This window comes from Pholcus phalangioides, unplaced genomic scaffold (assembly GCF_987345545.1).
Source record: "Pholcus phalangioides strain wild (caught in Gottingen) unplaced genomic scaffold, Ppha-v1.0 ptg000011l_1, whole genome shotgun sequence".
NCBI lineage: Eukaryota > Metazoa > Arthropoda > Arachnida > Araneae > Pholcidae > Pholcus > Pholcus phalangioides.
The window spans coordinates 16,844,309-16,865,276 of NW_028301604.1; the positions used below are offsets into that span (position 1 = coordinate 16,844,309).

General features: G+C 36.5%; 2 protein-coding genes across 3 annotated transcripts in view; one reads left to right on the forward strand and one right to left on the reverse strand.

Moving 5' to 3' along the window:
* Positions 1-7,094, reverse strand: part of mahj (LisH and WD40 domain-containing protein mahjong) — a 196,168-nt gene extending 189,074 nt beyond the window's left edge. Inside the window, exon 1 of one of the 2 annotated variants that reach the window (XM_089239163.1) lies at positions 6,950-7,094. Coding sequence is in view for 1 of the 2 variants with exons in the window: in XM_089239162.1 (XP_089095288.1) it covers positions 6,661-6,670 (10 nt within the window). In the remaining variant the exon portion in view is untranslated. Of the gene's footprint in view, positions 1-6,660 lie in introns of both variants that reach the window. The other variant, XM_089239162.1, reaches the window with a different exon arrangement.
* An 8,827-nt stretch (positions 7,095-15,921) lies between these two features.
* On the forward strand, positions 15,922-16,338 carry LOC149080142 (uncharacterized). Its single transcript, XM_089238611.1, has one exon. It carries the CDS (start codon positions 15,922-15,924, stop codon positions 16,336-16,338), a length of 417 nt encoding a protein of 138 aa, XP_089094737.1.
* Positions 16,339-20,968: the final 4,630 nt, after the last annotated feature.

The window sequence follows — 20,968 nt, forward strand, 5'->3', positions numbered from 1 at the left end:
TTCATTCATTTTAGTTTATATTATTTTTTAAGACAAACAAACCTGCAGAAAAAAAAGTTAGATGCCATCCGACACTGGGGTAGAACAGGAAAATCGTAATATCTGACAAGACTCAACATAGAAAAGGAAAGGATTAAATATATTTCATATATTTCTCTTCTGAATTCATTGAAAGTTTGGCCATTTATGTGTTACAGAGAGAAAGACCACTACATTCTTTTTTTCCTGAACATGATGCCATGTAGCTGCTTTTTATAAAAACATATGAAGGAAAAATCTTCAAAAATTTACCATGGTCCTTCAGTAGTACAATTCTGATATGTGTTACACATTCTACCATAGGCAGAGATAGACTTGGAAGACTGGGCACGATAATGATGTCAATTCACATGTATATGCATATACATTAGATCAGTCGGATCCATCATTGATGCTGCTCATCTCCCTTACATTCCACATAGGAAAAATAAATTATTTACAACTGTCTCAAGATTTATAAAGAAGAAACTCAGAGCTTTTCATATAAAAGGGAGATCTATGGGTAACAAGAAGGGAAGGGAGTGTGTTTTATTTCTTGATCCCACTTTGTTATGTGATAAGATGCGCTAGACCTGGGGTTGAATCACATTCTTATCTGTCACACATGCACTTCGTCCATGAGCCTCTAACGAATTGGTACATGCTTCAATGTACGTGATCGTGTTGCAAACCTAACATGAAGTTTGTTTTGGTGTAATGCTTGTTATAGTATTGCCATCTACTTTTCGAACTATGAAAGAAGTATAATGATTGAAGATTTGTGCTGTGGCTCTCTGTGGCGAGACTTTTAACGGGAGATCAGCTCGCATTCGCGCCTCGAAGTTTAGAACCACAGAAAACCACCTTCAGCCAACCATACTGTGGTGATATCTGTCACACTGTAAAATTTTCATACAGAGGCCATATTTTACGAGCCTTTGCTTGATTTGAACCCATTCATTCATTCATTCAGATGTCACCAACTACAGGAGTGACATTCGTAGCACAAGCCTGTGAAAGACTGTCTCACTGTTGTGTTAATATAAGCGGGAATAAAAAAGCCAAACTGAAACCCCTTACTCTCTTGTATTATTCTGTAAATACTCAGGGTACAATATAAAACGAGTGAAAATAGAATAGTTTAAATTAAATCAACTTACACTATATCTTTGAAAAGAATATGGACTGGCATGATAAAAGACAGCTGTGGAACAAATTCTTTGAATTCCTATCATATCCTACAGATAAGTTTCATTCTACATATGAGTATTTGAGATTACAAGCATGCTTTAAGGAATGAAATATGTTCATAAACTGAAGTTCCACTGTAGTGACTATCTATTCTGATTTGCAGAACCTGTTTTATAACACCCGGCTAAGTCAAGAATATATAATTTGAGAAATTTATATTATTTAAAGTGATCAAAACTAATAGATAGCTACCTTGCCACACAAGAGTTTATTTGTATGCGAAAGCAAGATTTGTGACATCACAATGTCAGCTTCTATTGGCTGCGCTATCATAAAAACTCAGAATATTTTTAAACAACAGGATAAACTTCGCGACCCGTGGGTCTATTTGGAATTTAGAAACTCTCACAATTGGAATTATTTTTTTGGTTTTCTTTTCATAAATTCTGAATTTCTGCTAATTCTAGGATCATTTATATTAATATACAACTTTTTCAATTATTTCTTTCATTGATTCTCACAATATTTTCACTAATTCTGACATTTTAATTAATTCTTACAATATTTTTACTGATTCTAGCAATATTTTCATTAATTCTGAAATTTTAATTAATTATTTTATTATCTTCAATAAGAAAATGCTTTTACTTATTCTGGAATTATGTATTTCTTTCATTAATTTCAAATTCTCATGAATTCTGAATTTTTATTCGTGGGCTTTTATTTTTGTATACATACTTTTCAGTATTCTTGTGCATCATTGGCGCCAAAGTACTCACCCTTAGTAATTCATAGCACCAGTCTAAGCAGCCTCAAAACTAATTCAGAAACCAAAATCTCCTATATAAAAATTAAAAATCAAGTCCAGAATCCACAGGTCTATAACACTTCCGATGCCTCTGCTATGCATTTTGTAATAATGTTATGAATTTTTTAACACAGAATTTTTTAAATCCCATCCCCAACTCTTTTACCATTGCACCCTTTTCACATTCTTCATTTTTTGAAGCACATCGTATGGCATCTATATTTCATTCACGAATTAAAAATGTAATAAAAGTATGCTAGTATTGTTTTTTAAAGTTAAACTAAGATTTAAAGCATTTTTTATTGTTTTTCGGATAATTTGAGTTTCTCGATAATCTGAGGTGGCCTCAATCCCAACCACTTCAGATTATCAAGACTACTGTATATGGATTTATGTGACCCATCTCAAAAGTCCCTGCAAACCAAGTTTGGGTTGTGATTCATAGGTTAAGAACCCTTGCTTTATAAAAATATAAATACAAGATCAAAAGCCTAAACAGGCAAATTTTCCAACAGGGTAGCTGAAGAAATGAAGAAAAAAAGAATGAAAAAAAAAGAGAAAAATAAATATAAAATTGAAAATTACTTTATTTTTAAATAGCAAAATAAAAAATAAAAATTAGAGAGGGAAAAAGATAAATAACTGCAGCATGTTAAACTTCACGTGACCATGACAACTAGCAAAAAAATGGAACCAGTTCCATTCATAAGCAGGTGACCTTGGGAATGCATGTCGTGTATGACCGGTCCCATAGAATGCACTTCTGTCCATTTTTCTGGTGTTACTTCCTGCTCCTGCTTCACGTTCGTGTGGCTATTGCCTAAGCTCTTGCTGTTGTACACAAATGAAGATTCATTAATCCGTCTGTAGTCATTTCCTGGCCATGCTACTCCACTAGTTCTTGAATGTTGTTCTCATTTTCACCTCATATCCCATGGTTTTTTCTCAGGACACAATCTCTTCTACATCTGGTGGCTCCTATTCATGAGGTATCACCCCAAATAACCATTTTAAACCATCTCCTGCTCGCCGTAAAGCCTTTGTTTTCTGTTGTCATACCTGGAAGTTTGCGTACGAGATCAGGGTAACCAGGTTTTACCTTCTCTTTTGCAGATAATGTTCTCAGTCACAGTATCATCATGGTTGCTTTTCATTCATTCACACGAGAAGCAACTTTTCTATATCCTACAGCACATGTGGTCGTTGCTTTGATACTCTCATAACTTCTTTTGCTGTATTTAACCCTTTTATTGCCTCTTTAAATGTTGTGAAAATCGTGGATGTAGACTCCTTATAGAATCTTATGATATGTCTGCTACTCTTATTCCTTGCTCGTGCTTTCCAATGATTTCCTGAGTAATCATTTTACAATATGTATCTTGCAACAGCTATAGTATAATCCTTTTTTTTTCTTTCGAAGCATTTTTTGGCAGTTTCGCTGGCACTTTTCTTCCTTTTAGAGGTTGCTAGTAATAATAGGCTTTTGTATAGAGCGAAACATTTTGAATTAATCAAGTTCACTAGCACATTTGGAACAACTATAGTAAAATTCCTTTTCGACAAAGTGTTGGCATTTCTTTTTCTTCTGTGAAAACAAGGTCAAAAAGCATGGAGAGAAGCCACCAAGAGTGAAACGGAATAATGCTTTTGAAAATTTTTCTTACCAAAGAAAAAAGTGGGCAACACATAGTTACAAAGGGTTAATACTATAGCTGTTAAAATGTAAAAAAATTACGATAAAAAACAAACGACAAAAACAATAACAAACAAAACAACATTCTTAGACTAAATAAGGAATCAAGATTAAAAATATAACATCCTGGAACTGATACAGGATTGAAAATAATAAAAACCAAGGACTCTCTTTTGAATAATACATAAATAAATATTTTCTGAAATATACAGTCAGACCCGATTTAATGAATTCTGATTCAATGAATTCCTTGATGTAAAGATTTTTGAAATTTTTGCAAAAACAGAGGTTAAATTCTTATTTAACGAATAAAAAAACCTCGATAATATTTTTTGAACTATCCAAAAAAAAATTATCAATTCTCATTTCTCTTTACCCACTACGAATCAACTCACTCACCTTTTCTTTCGAAACAAACAAAAAAAGAATAGGAATGTTCCTTTTTGAATAAAGGAGACAACAAAACCAATCGGTTTATGCCAATACCATAAAATATTGTGCTGTCCGCATTTTTTTTCATTTTTTAGATTTCATTAAAAAAAATAAAGCTACTTCAAATTTGTGCTATGTCTTGATAAATAAAGAATGATGGGTCATCAGCAATGTTTTTCAATCAGCAAAAAAATGAAAATCTTGACTGAATTAGATAAAAATGTTGGACCATATCAAATAAACTTCTATCAAACAATTTTTTTTTTCATCTTGACTTTTTAATTGTCAGAAAAAAGTATTAGCAGCAACTCTTAAGTAGTTTTTAAAATTTGCTGTTTTGAGTGTGTTTATGCTCCTGATCAAGTTGACTCCAGTTTAATGATTTGCTCGATCTAACGAATAAAATTGTAAATTTTTTCAGATTTGTCAAATCGAAGATCGACTGTATAAACCCTGACTTTTTAAATAATACATCTCGGGAAGGGGGCAAAAAACTCTATGGGTTTGGTCAAAAACAGTCTCTGGGTTAAATAAAAACATGATTACAGGATTAAAATTATAAAGGCTATTATGCAAAAAGAGGTTCTTAGAGAACACATCCTGATATTTTTAACCACACATTAAATAATGTCTTTTAAAGCGGAAAAAACGTTATAAGCGGGATCAATTGTGTATCTGTTTCAGATTTATTACATGTGCGAAATTCCGTATGTTAGTTATATTTAGCAATTCTCAGTGCTAATGAGCTTCTTTACAAGCTTTTCCTACTAGTAGACAATGAAAGTAAATAAACCTTTGGATAGAACATGTTTTTAGAAATGAATTACGTGATTCACAGATAACTTCTTCTCCTACCCAGAATATGGTCCACTGCTCCGTCTCAACGAAGAAATATAAGCAGGTGATCAAAGACCTGGGCATGATGGAAGAAAATTCTGGAACCCAGGCCAGGTAAATTAGAGTACAGCGGCATCTCTGCATGATAAGGAACAGTACAACCCGACCTGACGACGATAGAAAAGGGTTCACCACAGCTACTCACCTTAAATGGAACAAAGAAGTGGAAGGTCATTTCAAATAACTTGCGAAAAAGAAAGGAGGGACAAGGGTAGCACCCCCCTATAGTTGGCTTGACAACATAGAAAAACCCAACGACTATCGAAGAAGTATCCAAACTAGTGCTGCAAAGAAATGAAATGGCAACCCAGCTACAATAGAGGGCCAGAGAAAAAAATGCCAGCCTTCCTGTAAGGAATTTGTTCGCCAGATTTCATTTGGATTCTCTCTGGTTGAATATTATATCCCCAATGCAGAATGCACCAAAATCTGCGACGTACATCACACAACAATTAACGCCACTGCAGAAAGTTTGGAAGAAATTTAAGAAAAAGTACAAAAACACTATTACATGTATGGGGGATTTTTACGGCAGAACATTTCCAGTCAGCTGAGGGCTCATCGCAAAACAGTGCTAAACATTCTGCTTTGGGGTATTTCATATTTCTATTTTCAACAATTTTTTTATACTAGTCATTATAGTTTTAATCCCACAATTGTGTTTTTATTGAGTCCGGGTTTCTATGTATATTCCAGAGAATATTTATTTATATATCAGGAGGGACTATTTAAAAGGTGATCTTGGTTTTTATTATTTTCAATCCCGTATCTGGTCTAATGATTTCATATTTTCAGTCTTGATCCCTTATTTAGCCTAAGAATTTAAAAATAAATATTTTTTGTCATTCATTTTTTATAGTCAATTTTGATTTTAACAGCATTATCCCTTTTTAGCGATGAGCTGCCAAATTTTTCCTTTGATAGGCATCCAATAGCACGACTTCGTTTCACTCTTGGCAACTTCTCATCATGATTTTGGACATTTTTCTTGCCACAGAAAAATCTCCAATACATCACTAAAAAGCTATTACACTATAGCTGTTCTAACTACATTAATGTTAACTGCTAACTACAAAATGTTAATTTTTGCTCTTTAATCGAATCACTAATAAATCAAATCACTCGTTGACCGAAGTTCCACTGTATTATCCTCATATGCATTTATGAGTCAAGCATCTAGTTACCATCTGATACTGCAATTACTGTCACATTTGCATGTACATTCATTTTTCAAGTGAAGCATACTGACTGGAAACTATAGAAGTACCCACAAAGTCTACAGTACATGTGTGGGCGAAAACGAAAAACCATTGGCTCAGTTGCGATCAAAGGAAACTAAATAAACAAAATGTAAATTTTTTGCTCATAATGCAAATCGTTGTTCATCACATCAAAAATTCAAAATTTTTGCTTGTTAACCAAATCACTCGTTGACTGAAGTTCTGCTGTATTATCCTCAGTCGCATTTATGGGTCAATCATCAAGTTATACATCTAATATTACATTTCCCCCCATTTAATATAATTATATCAAAGCTTTATCAAATAGTGACAGTTGCTTTTATAAGGTAGGACTTGAGATATGACTAATGAAAAAAAAACCAATAATGCGCAGAACATACCTTTAATCATCACTTCCAGGACTTTCTCTTTTTCTTCGACACATAAAATATAACTAACTACACCGAAACATGAATTTGAATAAATTTATTAATCGGTGAAAGAGCTTTCAAATCGAAACAATGATATACGATCGTTTCCGTATATCATATTAAATTCAAAATATGCATGAAGTAAATAGGTATATTACATAAAACATGACACGTCTTTATAACGCTCTCTTGTTAGCTATTATAAATAACATGATATCATCATTGAATAGCAAAAGTTAAAGGAACATCAATAACCCACCGTGCTAATATGATTGAAGAACTAAAATATGCAAAATAAAAGCTATTAAAAGATTGCATTAAAACGTGCATTGATTGTTTATACGTCGCGCCATAACATCAAAAAGTTGACCACACAGATGCACATGTAATTCAGCTCAGTTCTAAAAGTTTACACTGGGACTATATATAGAGAGTTGCACTAATAAATATTTTTTATTCAGTGATACGATGTAGGGAATAGCTTTGGAAGCTGAAAGCCCTGTATAATAAAGCCTAGTTGATATTCTTTCTGACCATAAAGATAGATTTTCCTATACTCTGTTCCTTTTAACTTGGATCCTGATGCAAATAAACCGCCGTACCAATTTTTGATATCACTCCGCATCCTTTATCTCTATTGGTTATAATTTTACCCGTCCCTTCATTACGTGTAACACGTACAATTTTTCCTCGGATTGTGAAATAGGAAAATTCTTTTATTACGACCCAAGTAGTCGCCTGACGTCAAACATAACGTGAAAATTTGGTCATTTTCTCTGACTGACGTCAGTCAAAAAACATCACGTCATTTCAAAGTCATTTTTTAAAGTCATACTTTTAATTGCAATTTTGTTTGAATGAAAATGTAAAACTTTTCAATGATATGTTCATATAAATTTATCAACACGTTATATAAATTATAAGTGCATTGTTATATAAATAATAAGATCAGAGAATCTGTGAATTCTGTCAACAATTGAAAAAGATGCAATGGATTCTTTGACGTGTACATTGAACTAAGAAAAATGAATTTTAAAATCTTTTTCTTTTCGATAATTCTAATTAACGCAAATAATTATATTTATAATTATTATATTTTTCAAGGATAAAAAACAAAAGAAAACGAAAAAATAACTGCCATCGGCTAAACTCAGCAGGAGATTACTTAACGGAAATTGTAATATAATCAATATATACTGAATGTGTGTGTGAAGCCTTCATAAAATAACACTTGAAGGGTGCTGCAACGATAGCGCGGTCGGTAAAGGCATCGCGTGAGATATATGGTGGAAATTCTCAAACCATTTGGGTTCGAATCCGAACTACGTCACACTGTCATGCATTTTTTCCCCTTCCGTCTCTTCGAATAGCGCTATCTATCTTCTGAAAGTCAAACTATTTGCAAATGGTCATTTTTTGACATTTCTAAAATGGACATAGTGACCATTTTATCACGTCATGTTTGAGCCATTTTATGACTTCCAAAAACGTTTTTATTGACGCCAGGCGACAACTCGGGGAATTTACAGTGCTAATAAAATTTTCACTGTTGTCCGAATTTCGTTGAAATAAAAACAGTTGAAGACGCTAATTAAAATAGCGAGCGGTGTTTTTCAAAATACTTTTAGCCCTGTTTTTATATATTCTGTGGGAAAAGGAAATCGGCATTCAAATATTCATACATTGTTACAAAATATACAGGAATGCTGCAAAATATCCACGCACACACACACACACAAAAAAAATTTAATTGAAATTAACAAAAAAATACATTATATATATATATATATATATATATATATATATATATATATATATATATATATATATATATATATATATATATATATATATATATATATATATATATATATATATATATATATATATATAGACAATTTCTTTCATTATAAATGTAAATTCGGAATCGAATTGTGAAAATAAGAAAAATAATTCACAGTGATAATTCCAGCAACCCCCCCCCCCATGAAAATTCAGAATAAATGAAATATTTCCAGCATTGATGAAAATTAAGAATCCATGTGTGTGTGACATTATTATTACTATAAGTATAGGGAAGGCCCTCAAAACAAGGGGCCCACCATCTAATGGCGGCTCTGTTTTTATGGCAGATACTAAGAAATCCTTTATTTATTTTCTATTCATTCCCCCCCCCCATCGAAATTTTAAAATTTTGTTTTGGAACTAATTCACACACATGATTTTCTGGTCTGAATATTCTATCAAATACATTATTAAATAATATTACGAATAACTTACCCTTTTGTTGCCGTTCTTCATTACTTAATTACGGGTCTATATATTTGTTTCACTGCATTTCAATATTTTACTAGTTGGAGATTATTATATATAATAATAATCCATATAAGGATACTTGGTAGGAGTGAAATTCCTTTTATTTCTCTTTCACTGGATGTTGATGAACTCTGTGATCAATTGATGATTAGCTTCAACTGTCAGATCGACCTTAACGTCCAGTTGCCACAGCTTCTCCCCCTCGATGATATGAGAAATCGCATTTCGCCAATTGTCCACTGTCACACCATCCAAAGCAGTTGCTAATAATTCACGGACCTCTGGAAGTTTGTAAGTTTTGTTGTTTCGACCAACAAATCCCTTAACTTGGCTCCAAATTAATTCTATCGAATTCAGCATCCAATGGTGTGAGGTAACCGGAGGACTTCGTGACCTGCATGCTTTGCTACTTCATCTACGACGTAGTTATCACATTCACTTTTGTATATTTCCACAAGCTGTAGCAGTTCCACTTTGATGACGAAGTCGTACAGTCAGGGCCGGGCTTAGGAATTTTCCGGCCGCTCCAAAAAAATTTTTGCAGTGTCTCCCAACTTGTAAATTTTTAGACTTACGAACATAAATCTTGAAGGGGAAAAAATTGTTCAGGAAGAACTCGTTTTATTACACTTATTTTTTCATTTCATTATTTCAGGAATGAGTTGATGGTTGAGATAGTAATCAAACACGATATATTGAGAGGCTAAAAATTGTAAAAAATTAGAATTCATACATTGTATATCCATCTTCTGGAATATATGAGAGAATGAGTCTCAGATGGTTGTGTTAGGAAATTTCGAAGAAGTTTTCTATAGTCCGTTTCATGTTAACTTTGCAGTGGAGAGGAAGCTACGAGGGAACCTCGTCACTCGTTGCTATGGCAATAAAAGCCTCTTAACCAATGTATCGATGCGCGGCCTGGGTAAGGTATGGACGATTTCTAGGATACCGTGAAAATGTCGTTGTGGTTGCTATAGATTTTTGGATAATAGTAACCAATATTTTTTTCTAATTTAAAAATTTCAAACGAAGAAACATCGGTTCAAAACGATATTTTTCCTTTCTTTTTCCCAAAATCATTAAAAAAATTGAAATATTCTGTATAAATGATCATCATAAAACTCCGATTTATGGGAACTTTATTTTGCGGCGGAGGAGTACACTCTCTACCTTTCTCTCCACTGCAAAGTTAACCTGAAACGAACTATAGCCTCCCTAGCTAGGCTGGGGCAACTGGGGCACTGCCTGGGACGTCCTAAGAGCATGATAGGCCCTGAGTCAAGTGATTTTTCTAAGGCCCCCACCTTAGAAATTCTCGAAAAATTTAACTACTTCTCGTCTTTCTGAGGCCTCTCTCCTCGTTAGGCCCCTGAGCAGTTCCCAGGTGGGCCCATGTGTAAAGACAGCACTGCCGAATGGGGGGGGGGGGGCTCCAAAAAATTTCCACTTTTTTGCTTAATAGGAAACCCTTTCAAGAAGGGCTCCAAGGAGAGGTCTGTTCCGGAAAGGCACAATACGGTCATGCTCCTAGGGAACCATCATGAAAGTTCACAGGAAGGTATGCAATTAACACTCTGAAAAACAGTCGAAGTTGCCTCACTCCGGGGCAATCGTCATCTAAAAATGTCCATGCCACAGGCTACTATGAGTAATGGAAGCACCACCGGATGAAACTACAGATTGTGCGCACTATTGGTACCTTCCGACCAGATGGTAACTCCAACGAGAGGGGAGGTTGTCATGGGAAAAAATTTCTCATTTCTTTTGTGGTGTCCCTTTTGTTTGATGCCCTAAGCATGTTTTTTTTCTTGTTTGATGTAGCCCTGTTATATCTTTAATGGCAGAAAGAAAGGCCAGACTTTTTTCAGGGGTAAAGAATGTGACACCTGCATACACTCTTTTCCTGTTTGAAATAAGTTAATGCCATACCATAACACTAAAAATGATATTATAGGGGCTTCTAACTGAAAGCCTCCTTTCACAATCAATAATACTTTGATGGGGAAAAAAATTAAATTTTAATCAAAAATTTCCAAAACATCTGCTGAGAAAGAAGATACTTACTTTTGGAAGAATTGTGGCTCCTGAAATTTTGCAAAATGATTCCCTTTTCTGCACTTCCCAGTGGCTTACCTTACTGGTGTTTTAAGCCCGATGTGCCGGGAACAGATTCTGATATGTTTATTATTTAGAAAATTACGTTGGCATTAAAAAAAAGGTTAAAATCATCTCCAGAAATGATACGTAAAAATTTAACGCCAAATAAAGTCAAAAATTTATTTTCGAAAATCGATTCATATATACGGAAGATAAAAAAAATGGAAAAATTATATTGTGAACAAAAAACAATATGCTTGCTACTCAAGAGAGCTATTGCTATGTGAGCAACACTGCGAAGTTTTTGCGAATGCACTCGTTACGATAAGTAACCCCCAACCCTATTCTACGAGTTTCATAGCGCAGGGGTAAGAAGGAAAAAGATCTTGTTTACCACAACGAAATTTTTGTTGTTTAGTTATAAGCACCTAATAAAACGCAGCTGCAAATGATATTTCAACTGGCTTTTCGAAACCAGACACGCACATATATGTTGGCAAAGCGAGATGTCTTGAAGTGTGTACTGTTTTACGACTATAGCGAGGAAACGTTCTGTTGACAACCAGAGCAGCAGTGGAGAGAGAAGGGCGTAATCCTTCTGACACCCACCGTAAAGCCACAATGGCAAAATGCTTTGACCTATTTGTTAAGGACAAAATGCTTTGTCCTTAACAAATTTTTTTTTCCTTCCTCCAGATAACGTCTAACTAACACGAAAAAAAAATGAAAGTTATGAAACGAGAGGCAAACGACTATATTCTTGATGTTATTGTACTGTAAGAAAGGTGAAATGTTCTTCAACCAATTATTTTGAGCATCGCACACGTGCTTTTATTCACATTCGGACCCAAGTTAGAATGAACAAACTTTAGAAGCAAGTTTCTACAGTGCGTGCAGCGTGAAAACGCTGATTTTCGGGTTTTTCACCAATCAGCATTTTCACGCGCGACGCAGAAATTCTACTTCTAGGAAAACCCGGCTTAAAAGTCATATTTTACCTAAGGACAAAATCAGCGTGCATCTCGTAGTGTGCGGACACATATTTTTGTGCTCCGCCATTTCTTTTTCTAGATAACCGATCCCGCACGTTGCTGATCCCAGAGAAAGAGGACCACTGGAAAAACTTAGGGAGCTTGTCCCGCGACTATGTCGTAAATAACAAGCCGGATGAGAAAATTCCTGCCATCGTCCAAGCAATAGCGCAGCTCATGTTTAGGCTGTCAGATGAACAAGTTGCAGCCATCCTTGAGCCCACAACAACAAAGAGGACCTGCAAAACTTTTTCTCTTTTTAGGAAAACTTATCAACTGTTCGTGGACGCCAAGACGTTGAAGACGGAGCGGGAGAGAGTCGGTGCTAGAACTTCGCTAATCGAGAACAGCTATCTCCTCACCGTCATCGCTCATCATACCCACTGCGAGATCGTCAGAAAGAAGTACAAGCCAGCGAAAAAGACGGAAATCAACGAAGTCACTGCTGAAGCTGATAGTAGGCCTCTATTCACGCCGGTTCCCTTCCCGCCTTCGGGAAATTCTACAATGATTGACGACAACGCGGCAACATCTAGCTGACTACAGACTCCGCCCAGCGAGCCACAAGAGTCAATCGAATCGCTTCCTGCCACAGTGACAACCGAGGGCTGATAGCCCAATCACGGCACAACCTCTACGCAGAAAGATCAAGATCCCACCTGCTATTATAACAGCCAATGGGAATTGAAGACAACTATCTCGAGAGCTCGACGAGGTCTGCTCCGAGTTATTCGAAGACAAAATCCAGAGAATGGAAAGGTACTTATCTTTCCCTCCAACGAAAACGATCATAGGGCAGTGACCAGGCACTGCAATGAAAAGGGAAGTGACTTTCATTCATTTTCCATCGACTCCGAGAAACCAGAGACATATGTCGTGAAGGGTCTTCACCCTTTCTCCTCAAACGAGGACGTTTTTATTTCTTTACAGGAATGCGGGTACAGTGTGATCAGAGTTTAGCAGATGCGCCGAAGAAGGGATGGAGTGAAACTGCCCATGTGGACAGTGGAACTACCACCAGCCCCGACATTAGTTAAGCTGCTGGAACTGAAATCTCTGGACAAGCTACGGGTGAAAATGGAGAAATTTCGTCCCAAAGGAGATAGAAGGCACATCCATTGTTTCGGTGCCAGAACTGGGGGCATCACTCGTCGAACTGCACGGCGCCCGAAAGGTGCGTCAAATGCACCCGGCCACATGCATCCAGAGACTGCACAAATGTGCGCGGGTTCGATAGACCCCAATGCACCAACTGCAAGCAGTTCCATACTAATTACAGAAAATGCACTTTCTCCCTAGACACAGAGAGGCTGCGAACAACGTATAATCCAGTCAACTTGTCTGCTACGGACCTGCTGATTCTTTTTTCTTCCCCTCTTCTCTTTTTGTATTGTCCTCTTTTTAATGTTATTTTTACTTATTTTTATTTTTTAGCTCCTTCTTAAAAATCTAAAAATCTCCAAAAAAACTAAAAAATTTTGAAAAAAGAAAAATCTCTCTAGTTCTCTTTTTCATAATTTCACCTCTGGACTTTAGTTTCCCCATCTATCGTTTTCAGGTCAACAGCCAATCAGGAACCTCGCGGATTCCGATCCAATGGCGGCTCGTCATTGGTCTTGGTAGTTTTTTTCTTTTTCTCGTTTCAGGTGCTGACAGGATTCGGCGGCATTTTACTTGCGAAAAAATTACGAGACTTCTGGAGCTTGAGATTTTAACTTCAAATTTGTCCTTACACATCATTATACACACACATATTGACGTTCCAATATAGACCACGTACTTCCGTGGCCCACGTCTAAGACTGGTAGAGCGGTCATTAAAAATTGTGCCGTGGGACCAGCGAATTAAATTCAATTTAGCTCAATTTCAGAGCGGATTATAACCCAAGGAGGTTCATTGGAGAGCGTTCAATATCCGCTCTCATTCATTCCTCCATGTATTTCACCACTGAAAATGGCCATCGAGCAATATAAGTAATGCGGAACCTTATTTTTTTAAGCGTATTTTACGCAGTGCTTTTGTATTTTTAGCCCACTCTAATGCTTAGTATATAATATACTATAACTTTCAGTTTTAAAACTAAAAATCAAATCGGAGATAACCAGGTCGCTCAACCTGCAACCGTAAAGTTGCCGGAGATTCCTTTGCTGAGTTTTTCGGGAAATCCGGAAGAGTGGAGCTCATTCAAATCGGAGTTAAAATCTTTAATTATAGACAATGAATCATTGAATGAAGGTCATAAACTTCACTATCTTCGAGCCTCATTAAGAGGGGAAGCGAAACTTGTCGAAACGGTCGACGATACCTTCAACTCACTTTTCGGAGAATTAGAGAAGCGATTTGAGAACAAAAGGTTCATTGCTGACACACACATCAACGCTATTCTTAACCTTGAGAAAATACGTCATGAATCAGCTAAAGAGCTTCGAAAAATGGTGAATACTGTCCTGAGGCATCTCATAGGGTTCAAAGTTGTAAACCTTGAGATGAATAAGCTAACTGAGATACTGCTTGTTAATGCTATTTTGCCTAAGCTAGACCGTGAGTAACGCAAGCAGTACGAGATGTCGCTGAAAAACACGGAATTTCCCGAATGGGAAGAGTTTGTTGACTTTTTGCAAAGGGGTCAAGTACTTGAAAATACTCAGCGAGTTTCCTACGCGAAATCTAAATTCGATGCATTTCCAAATCCCAAAAGTCTGATAGCCAAAGCGAATGCAAAGCAAAATTCCTGCCCCATTTGCGGAGAGAATCATCCGATTTATAAGTGTAGAACTTTTCATAGCCTTTCTGTTGAAGAGAGAATATACAAAGTAAAAAATAAAAAACTGTTTTAACTGTCTGGAATCCCATAGAGTAGTGGAGTGCGGCAGCGATAACAGATGCCGTATGTGTGGGAAGAAGAATCATTCGTTAATCCGTAGAGAGGGTGCACAACCACAAAAATCAAAACAAAATGAGCCCCCCCCCCCCCGAAAGAAAAGAAATCGGGGCTTGTGAGACCAAGAAAGAGAAAACGACAGACTCATGTGCCGCATCTTCCAGTGTTTACAATTGCTTACATTCGAGCGAGAAAAGGGGATGCGTTCTGTTGTCAACAGCAATAGTTTACATTCAGAGGCCAGCTGGTGGGAAGTTTCCAATACGGGCTTTACTCGACGCCGGCTCTCAAGTCAGTTTTGTCAGCAATGAGGTGGCAGACTCTTTACGACTTCGCAGAGACACTGTAAACATTCCTATTGCAGGACTGAATGACTCTCTTCTGAACGTAAAGAAAAAAGTAACAGCGCTAATCGCTAACCGCGAAGGGGACTATAGTAAAAAACTTGATCTTTTTTTTAGTTGTTCCAAAGATAACAGATTTAACGCCGTCAAAGCATTTGGATTTGACCTGCGTTGAGCTTCCTAGAAACTTGGGTTTCGCGGATTCCAAATTCAATATTCCACAAAAAATAGACGCATTGCTGGGTGCAGAAATATTTTACGAGTTATTGGAGAACCAAATAAAATTGAAGAATGAGCCTATCATACTCCAAGCATCTGTGTATGGGCAGAGAGACGGGGGGGGGGGGGCCAGCGCCAATGGTAGGGTCGACTGATCTAATGTATAAATGTATATATGAATTAACATCATCATCATCATGTCCCCCCAGCAATAATGACCGTGCCCCCCCCCCCCAGACTTCCAAGTCTATCTCCGCCTATGCTCCATTGCCATTTAACGAGTTATCGGGATGAGGTTGAAAAGGGTTTGGCGAAGTTCTGGGAACTGGAGTCAATCGGGATAATGGACGATCTTAAATTCAAGGAAGCCGACGAGGCCAAACAGTTGTTTGACAAAACACTCTGTTTCAAAGACGGACGATATGAAGTTAGCCTACCATGGAAGAGAGATTGGATAGAGCTAAATGATAACTTTGGTGTCGCAGAGAAACGATTGCAGAGCCTTCTCAAGAGAATGCGGTACGATCCGACTTTGTTTGCTCAGTATCGTGAAGTACTAGACAATTACTTGGATCAAGGGATTATAGAAAAAGTACCAGACGCGGAGAGCACTGATGGAAAACCAGTATACTACTTGCCACATCAAGCAGTATTTCGAGCAGAAAGTATCACGACAAAAATGAGAATTGCATTCGATGCAAGCTCTCATAAACCAGGTGAACTGTCCTTAAATGACTGCCATTGGACAGGTGCTACCTAAACTCGAACATTTTTCATTTGTTGACGTACTTTCGTCTCAACAAAATCGTGTTTCTTGCAGATGTCGAGAAAGCATTTCTACAGATTTCTCTTGCAGAAAAAGAAAGATGCAGTGAGGTTTCTATTCACCAATGCAAGGTGCATCAGCGATCATGCCAACGTGCAAGAGTTTCGATTCAAAAGAGTATTATTCGGCGTCAATGCCAGCCCATTCTTACTTGCTGCTACGATCAAAACACACATAAAAAAACAACGCGACAACTATCCAGCTGCAACTCAAGTGCTCGATACCTGTGTTTACGTCGGTGATCTAGTGGCTGGAGAAGACACCGTGGCAGAAGCATTGCGAGTCTCTCGTGAAACTAGAGAGATCATGAAAGGTGCCAACATGAATCTTCGTTAATGGATATCTAACGATCCTAGGCTTATTCATCTATTGAAGAAAGTGGGATTTGACGCCCATCCTCAGCATACGGACGACATGCACTAAGTTTTGGGAATGTCATGGGATGCTTCTCATGATTATCTAGCCATGGATATCATGGACCTTGTTGAATTTCTGAAACAAAACAAAAATACAAAACGCTTCTTATATTGCAAACCACAGGTAGAATCTTCGACCCCATTGGACTTCTTAGCCCCTACACGATTAGGCTGAAGTGTCTATTCTAAGAACTGTGGCTTCGAAAATTGGTATGGGACGATGAGCTTCCAGCGGATGTCTATGAGAAATGGATTCAGTGGTGTTCGGAACTTCCCAGCCTATCCGAACTACAAGTGCCGAGGGCCATTCTCGATCTTTCTGAACATGACTCGAATGAAGTAGAGATTCATAGTTTTTCAGATGCCAGTCAAAGAGCCTACGGAGCAGCGGCGTACCTCAGAGTTCGGTTCAGGGACCATATTTCCGTGAACCCGATTACTTCCAAAAGCAGAGTTGCGCCACTGAAGAACCTTTCTCTACCGAGGTTGGAGTTACTCGGAGCACTGCTCGCGGCAAGATTGACCTGCGAGATTGAGAAAGTCGTGAGAAGGAAAAGACCATGTAAGACCTACTTCTATTCGGATTCACAGATCGTGTTGCTGTGGATAAAGGGTTCAGTAAAAAGATGGAAACCATTCGTCGCAAACCGTGTGAACGAAATCGAAACTTTGACAGAAAAATACTGTTGGTTCCACTGCCCTGGGAAAGACAATCCAGCCGATTTGGTTACCAGAGGCATCAGTGATGACGCTCTTTTGCACAATGACAGATGGTAGACCGGACCGAGATTTTTGATGGGAGAAAATATTGCTTATGAGGATTCACCACCTGTGGTTACCGAACTGTTTGAAAGTGTCAAAGAACTCAAAAAAGATTCGAACAGTAATTTTGATGACACTATATAACTTGTCTTTGACTCTAACTACCAAGAGTTCTCTCATTGAATATATCTTAAAAATTAACAGTAGTTACGTCTCAATATTACGTATACAGTCAAACCTCGTTAATGAGCCACTCTTGGGAGAGCAAAAATATGACTTAGTAGGCGGAGTGACTCGTTAAACGGAGTAAGCCATAGCTGTGCCAATTCCTGCCTGAGGACAATCGGGACTTCCAAAAAGTGACGTGGTAACCGGTTGACGCACTAACGAGGTTTGACTGTATTGAGTTTTGTATTAAGATTTTCCTATAACTTGAGATCTTGTGAAAAACGAGCAGGTAACTTAATGAGAATGGAAATACAATTTTCTGAAAATCTCCTGATAAAAACTATTCAAGGGTTGGAATTTAACTAGCGGCTAAAAATCCGACATTCCCTGGTGAACTTGGCCAATCATAGAGGAGCGGGAGTGAGTTACTCTCGAACCGGTCGTTACTTCGTGTACAATACTTCGGAAACTATTCGGAACTTACAATGCGCAAGCGCGTTCTCCGTAATTTTTTAATATTCTGCGCTCTTTTCTCATTTTTTTCGGGCTCTCATCTTTATTTTTTTCCATCAATATTTTCTACATAGTTCTCTTTTTTTCATCAATTTCCTGTTGGTTTGGGTTCATGTATTTGAGGTTAATTGATTTTTCTTTTATAATTATTTTTCCTACATTGTGTATAATTCTGTTTTTATTTTTCCTGCATTAAATACATTTTCCTGTAATTTTTCCTACATTGTGTATTTTACTGTAATTACCTTTTCTACATTACATGTATCTTTCTGTTCTTATTTTTTCCTGCATATTAAGTACATTTTCTTGTAATTATATTTTCTACAGTAAGTATACTTTCCTGCAAAGAAGGATAAAAAAGCTGAAAATCCTATCCTTGAGAAAATTCTACGTACATCTATGCTTTCCTGTAATTAACTATATGTTTAATTTCTGTCAACCCCCTTTTAAATATGACTCAATAGAATTAAAGAAATCTTTGGGATGAAATAAAATAGAATTTACAATGTCTAAGTCTCTTCGTGCATGCCGTTTCCATGATTTATTCAGTGTGGGAATAAAAAAGGAACCGAAAACAAAATAAAGCTGTCTAAATTCATTAACATTTTTCGAGCACTTTCAAAGTGGTTTACTACAATTTCTGCTTGTATCGCTGGACTTTTGTGACAAGCTTATGACTTTTGAATTTAGAACAATTTTAAGGTGCAAATCTAAGCCAAACTCCCATTTAACCCTTTAAATGGTTTTTGAAATTTTCCTGATCAGCATTATAATTGCCACATTTGAAATTGCAAAACCTTGTTATTACGTGTGTGGCTTTCTATGAAGAGAACCCTTTTTTGTATTATTTATATATTGAGCATATATTTCTCTTTTTTTTCTCGCTTCTTCTTATCTAACCTAGAACAATAGCTAACTCTGCCCACTAACAGTTGTTTGGTTGGAGGGGAATGGAAAACATTTTATTGTGAAAACAGTTTCACTGCATTTTAATAGAAGACAAAATATTTCGGGGTGACAGAAATAAAGCAGATCAGGTTTGACAAGATATCTCAGGATTGCCACTGAAAGGGTAAAAAATGTCTCTTTGGGCAGAGCAACACGGTCTATAATATTAAAAATTTAATTCATGATCATGTTTATTTTTAATATTGTAGAATCCTGTCTGCAATGTCTTATTGATGGCCTTATCCGCTGGGCTGTTAGAATAATTGTTTAGTCTACAGTTTATATCTGATATCTGTTTATCTACTGTATATAAATGTTTATCTTCAATGTTATAGAATGTCTGATCTCATATTGATTTTGATGGTCTGATCTTCTCTGCTATATCAGGAAATTGCTTATTCTATAATGTATAAAAATTCAAAACACCACGTACATCTGCACAGTATTACAGAATACTATGAAAAATAGCATTTTCAATCTATGGAAATACAAGCAGTAATTTAAAAAAAAATTTAAATTTCAAAATATATAAAATCATGTTTATTTCTAATTGCCTTTGGGACTATGACATAGTGTGTGCAACTTTGTTTATTTACGTTAAACGTCATTCAATAACATATGACTTAATAAAAAAAAATTTGTGTTCAAAAATTTTTTCCCTCTCACTGTGTATAATTATTTGTGCATTTCTATTATTCTCACAACCGTTAAAATATTATATAAGCACCAATAGGGAAAAATAAGGTTTTATATTTGCTTTTAATAGCAAGGAAGGGAGGGAATGGAATGAAGATTATCTAAGCATTTCGATGAGAACATATTGGCATGGCTTTATTCAAATCGGGTTTGAAGAAAATTGAGTATATCAGTTTATCAAGGATACAGTACCTTGGCTAACAATTTTTTTTTTCATAGTTTTTCTGCCTTGGCTAACAGATGCGATTAATGAACATTTTCTTTGAAACAAATGCAAGCAATGACATAAATCAGCTGCATCATGAGATGAATTTAAGCTAATCATTGTCAGAATGTCACTTGACCATTGATTTACTCACATCCCCTTTTTTTATAATCTTTTTCCCAGATGTACCAAAACACAAATGGATGGGGGAATACCTACACACTCGACTGTGTTAACACTGGCTTAAGCAGAATAAAGCTGGTGTTTGTGTGCATAGTTTAAAATAAAAAGTTCTGTATCTTATACTCCTATAAATTCCCATTTATAGCTCTCAAAGCTATTCATTTTAGCGTTTGGTCAGTTTTTATCGTCTTTATAACATTCCTTGGTATTTTAAATGTTGAGCCATACCTGGAATAAATCAAACAATATTCCATAGAAACTTATGGGAAATTGTGTTTCAACAAACAAAAGTGATTCTGGAGCAAATTCCTTCATGCAGTACTGTATCCTCATTCAGAGCCTCAACTAGATACTTTGTCACGCAGGCAAGAAAGAATTTTGGCGCCCCTTCTGGTTCAGCACCCAGGGCACCAGACCCGCCTGTCTTCCCCCCCAGTTGCAGCCCTATCCTCATTTCCAACCAAATCTAATACAGTATCTCGTACTACTAAAGACATAATTATCAAAAATTTCCTGTTAATTGAGCATTCATCGCACTGATATAGATTTTTAATAGAATCATTTTTCATCCTTTTAATCAAAGCATTGACATGTGATTTGGAAAATGATGCATCAGTACTTGGACCAGATTTTGACCACATTTGGCATTTTAATGAAATGAAACTCAGCACTT

Bases quoted from the DNA above. Each gene is read 5' to 3' on its own strand.
- LOC149080142 (XM_089238611.1), top strand. From the start codon at position 15,922: ATGGACGATCTTAAATTCAAGGAAGCCGACGAGGCCAAACAGTTGTTT.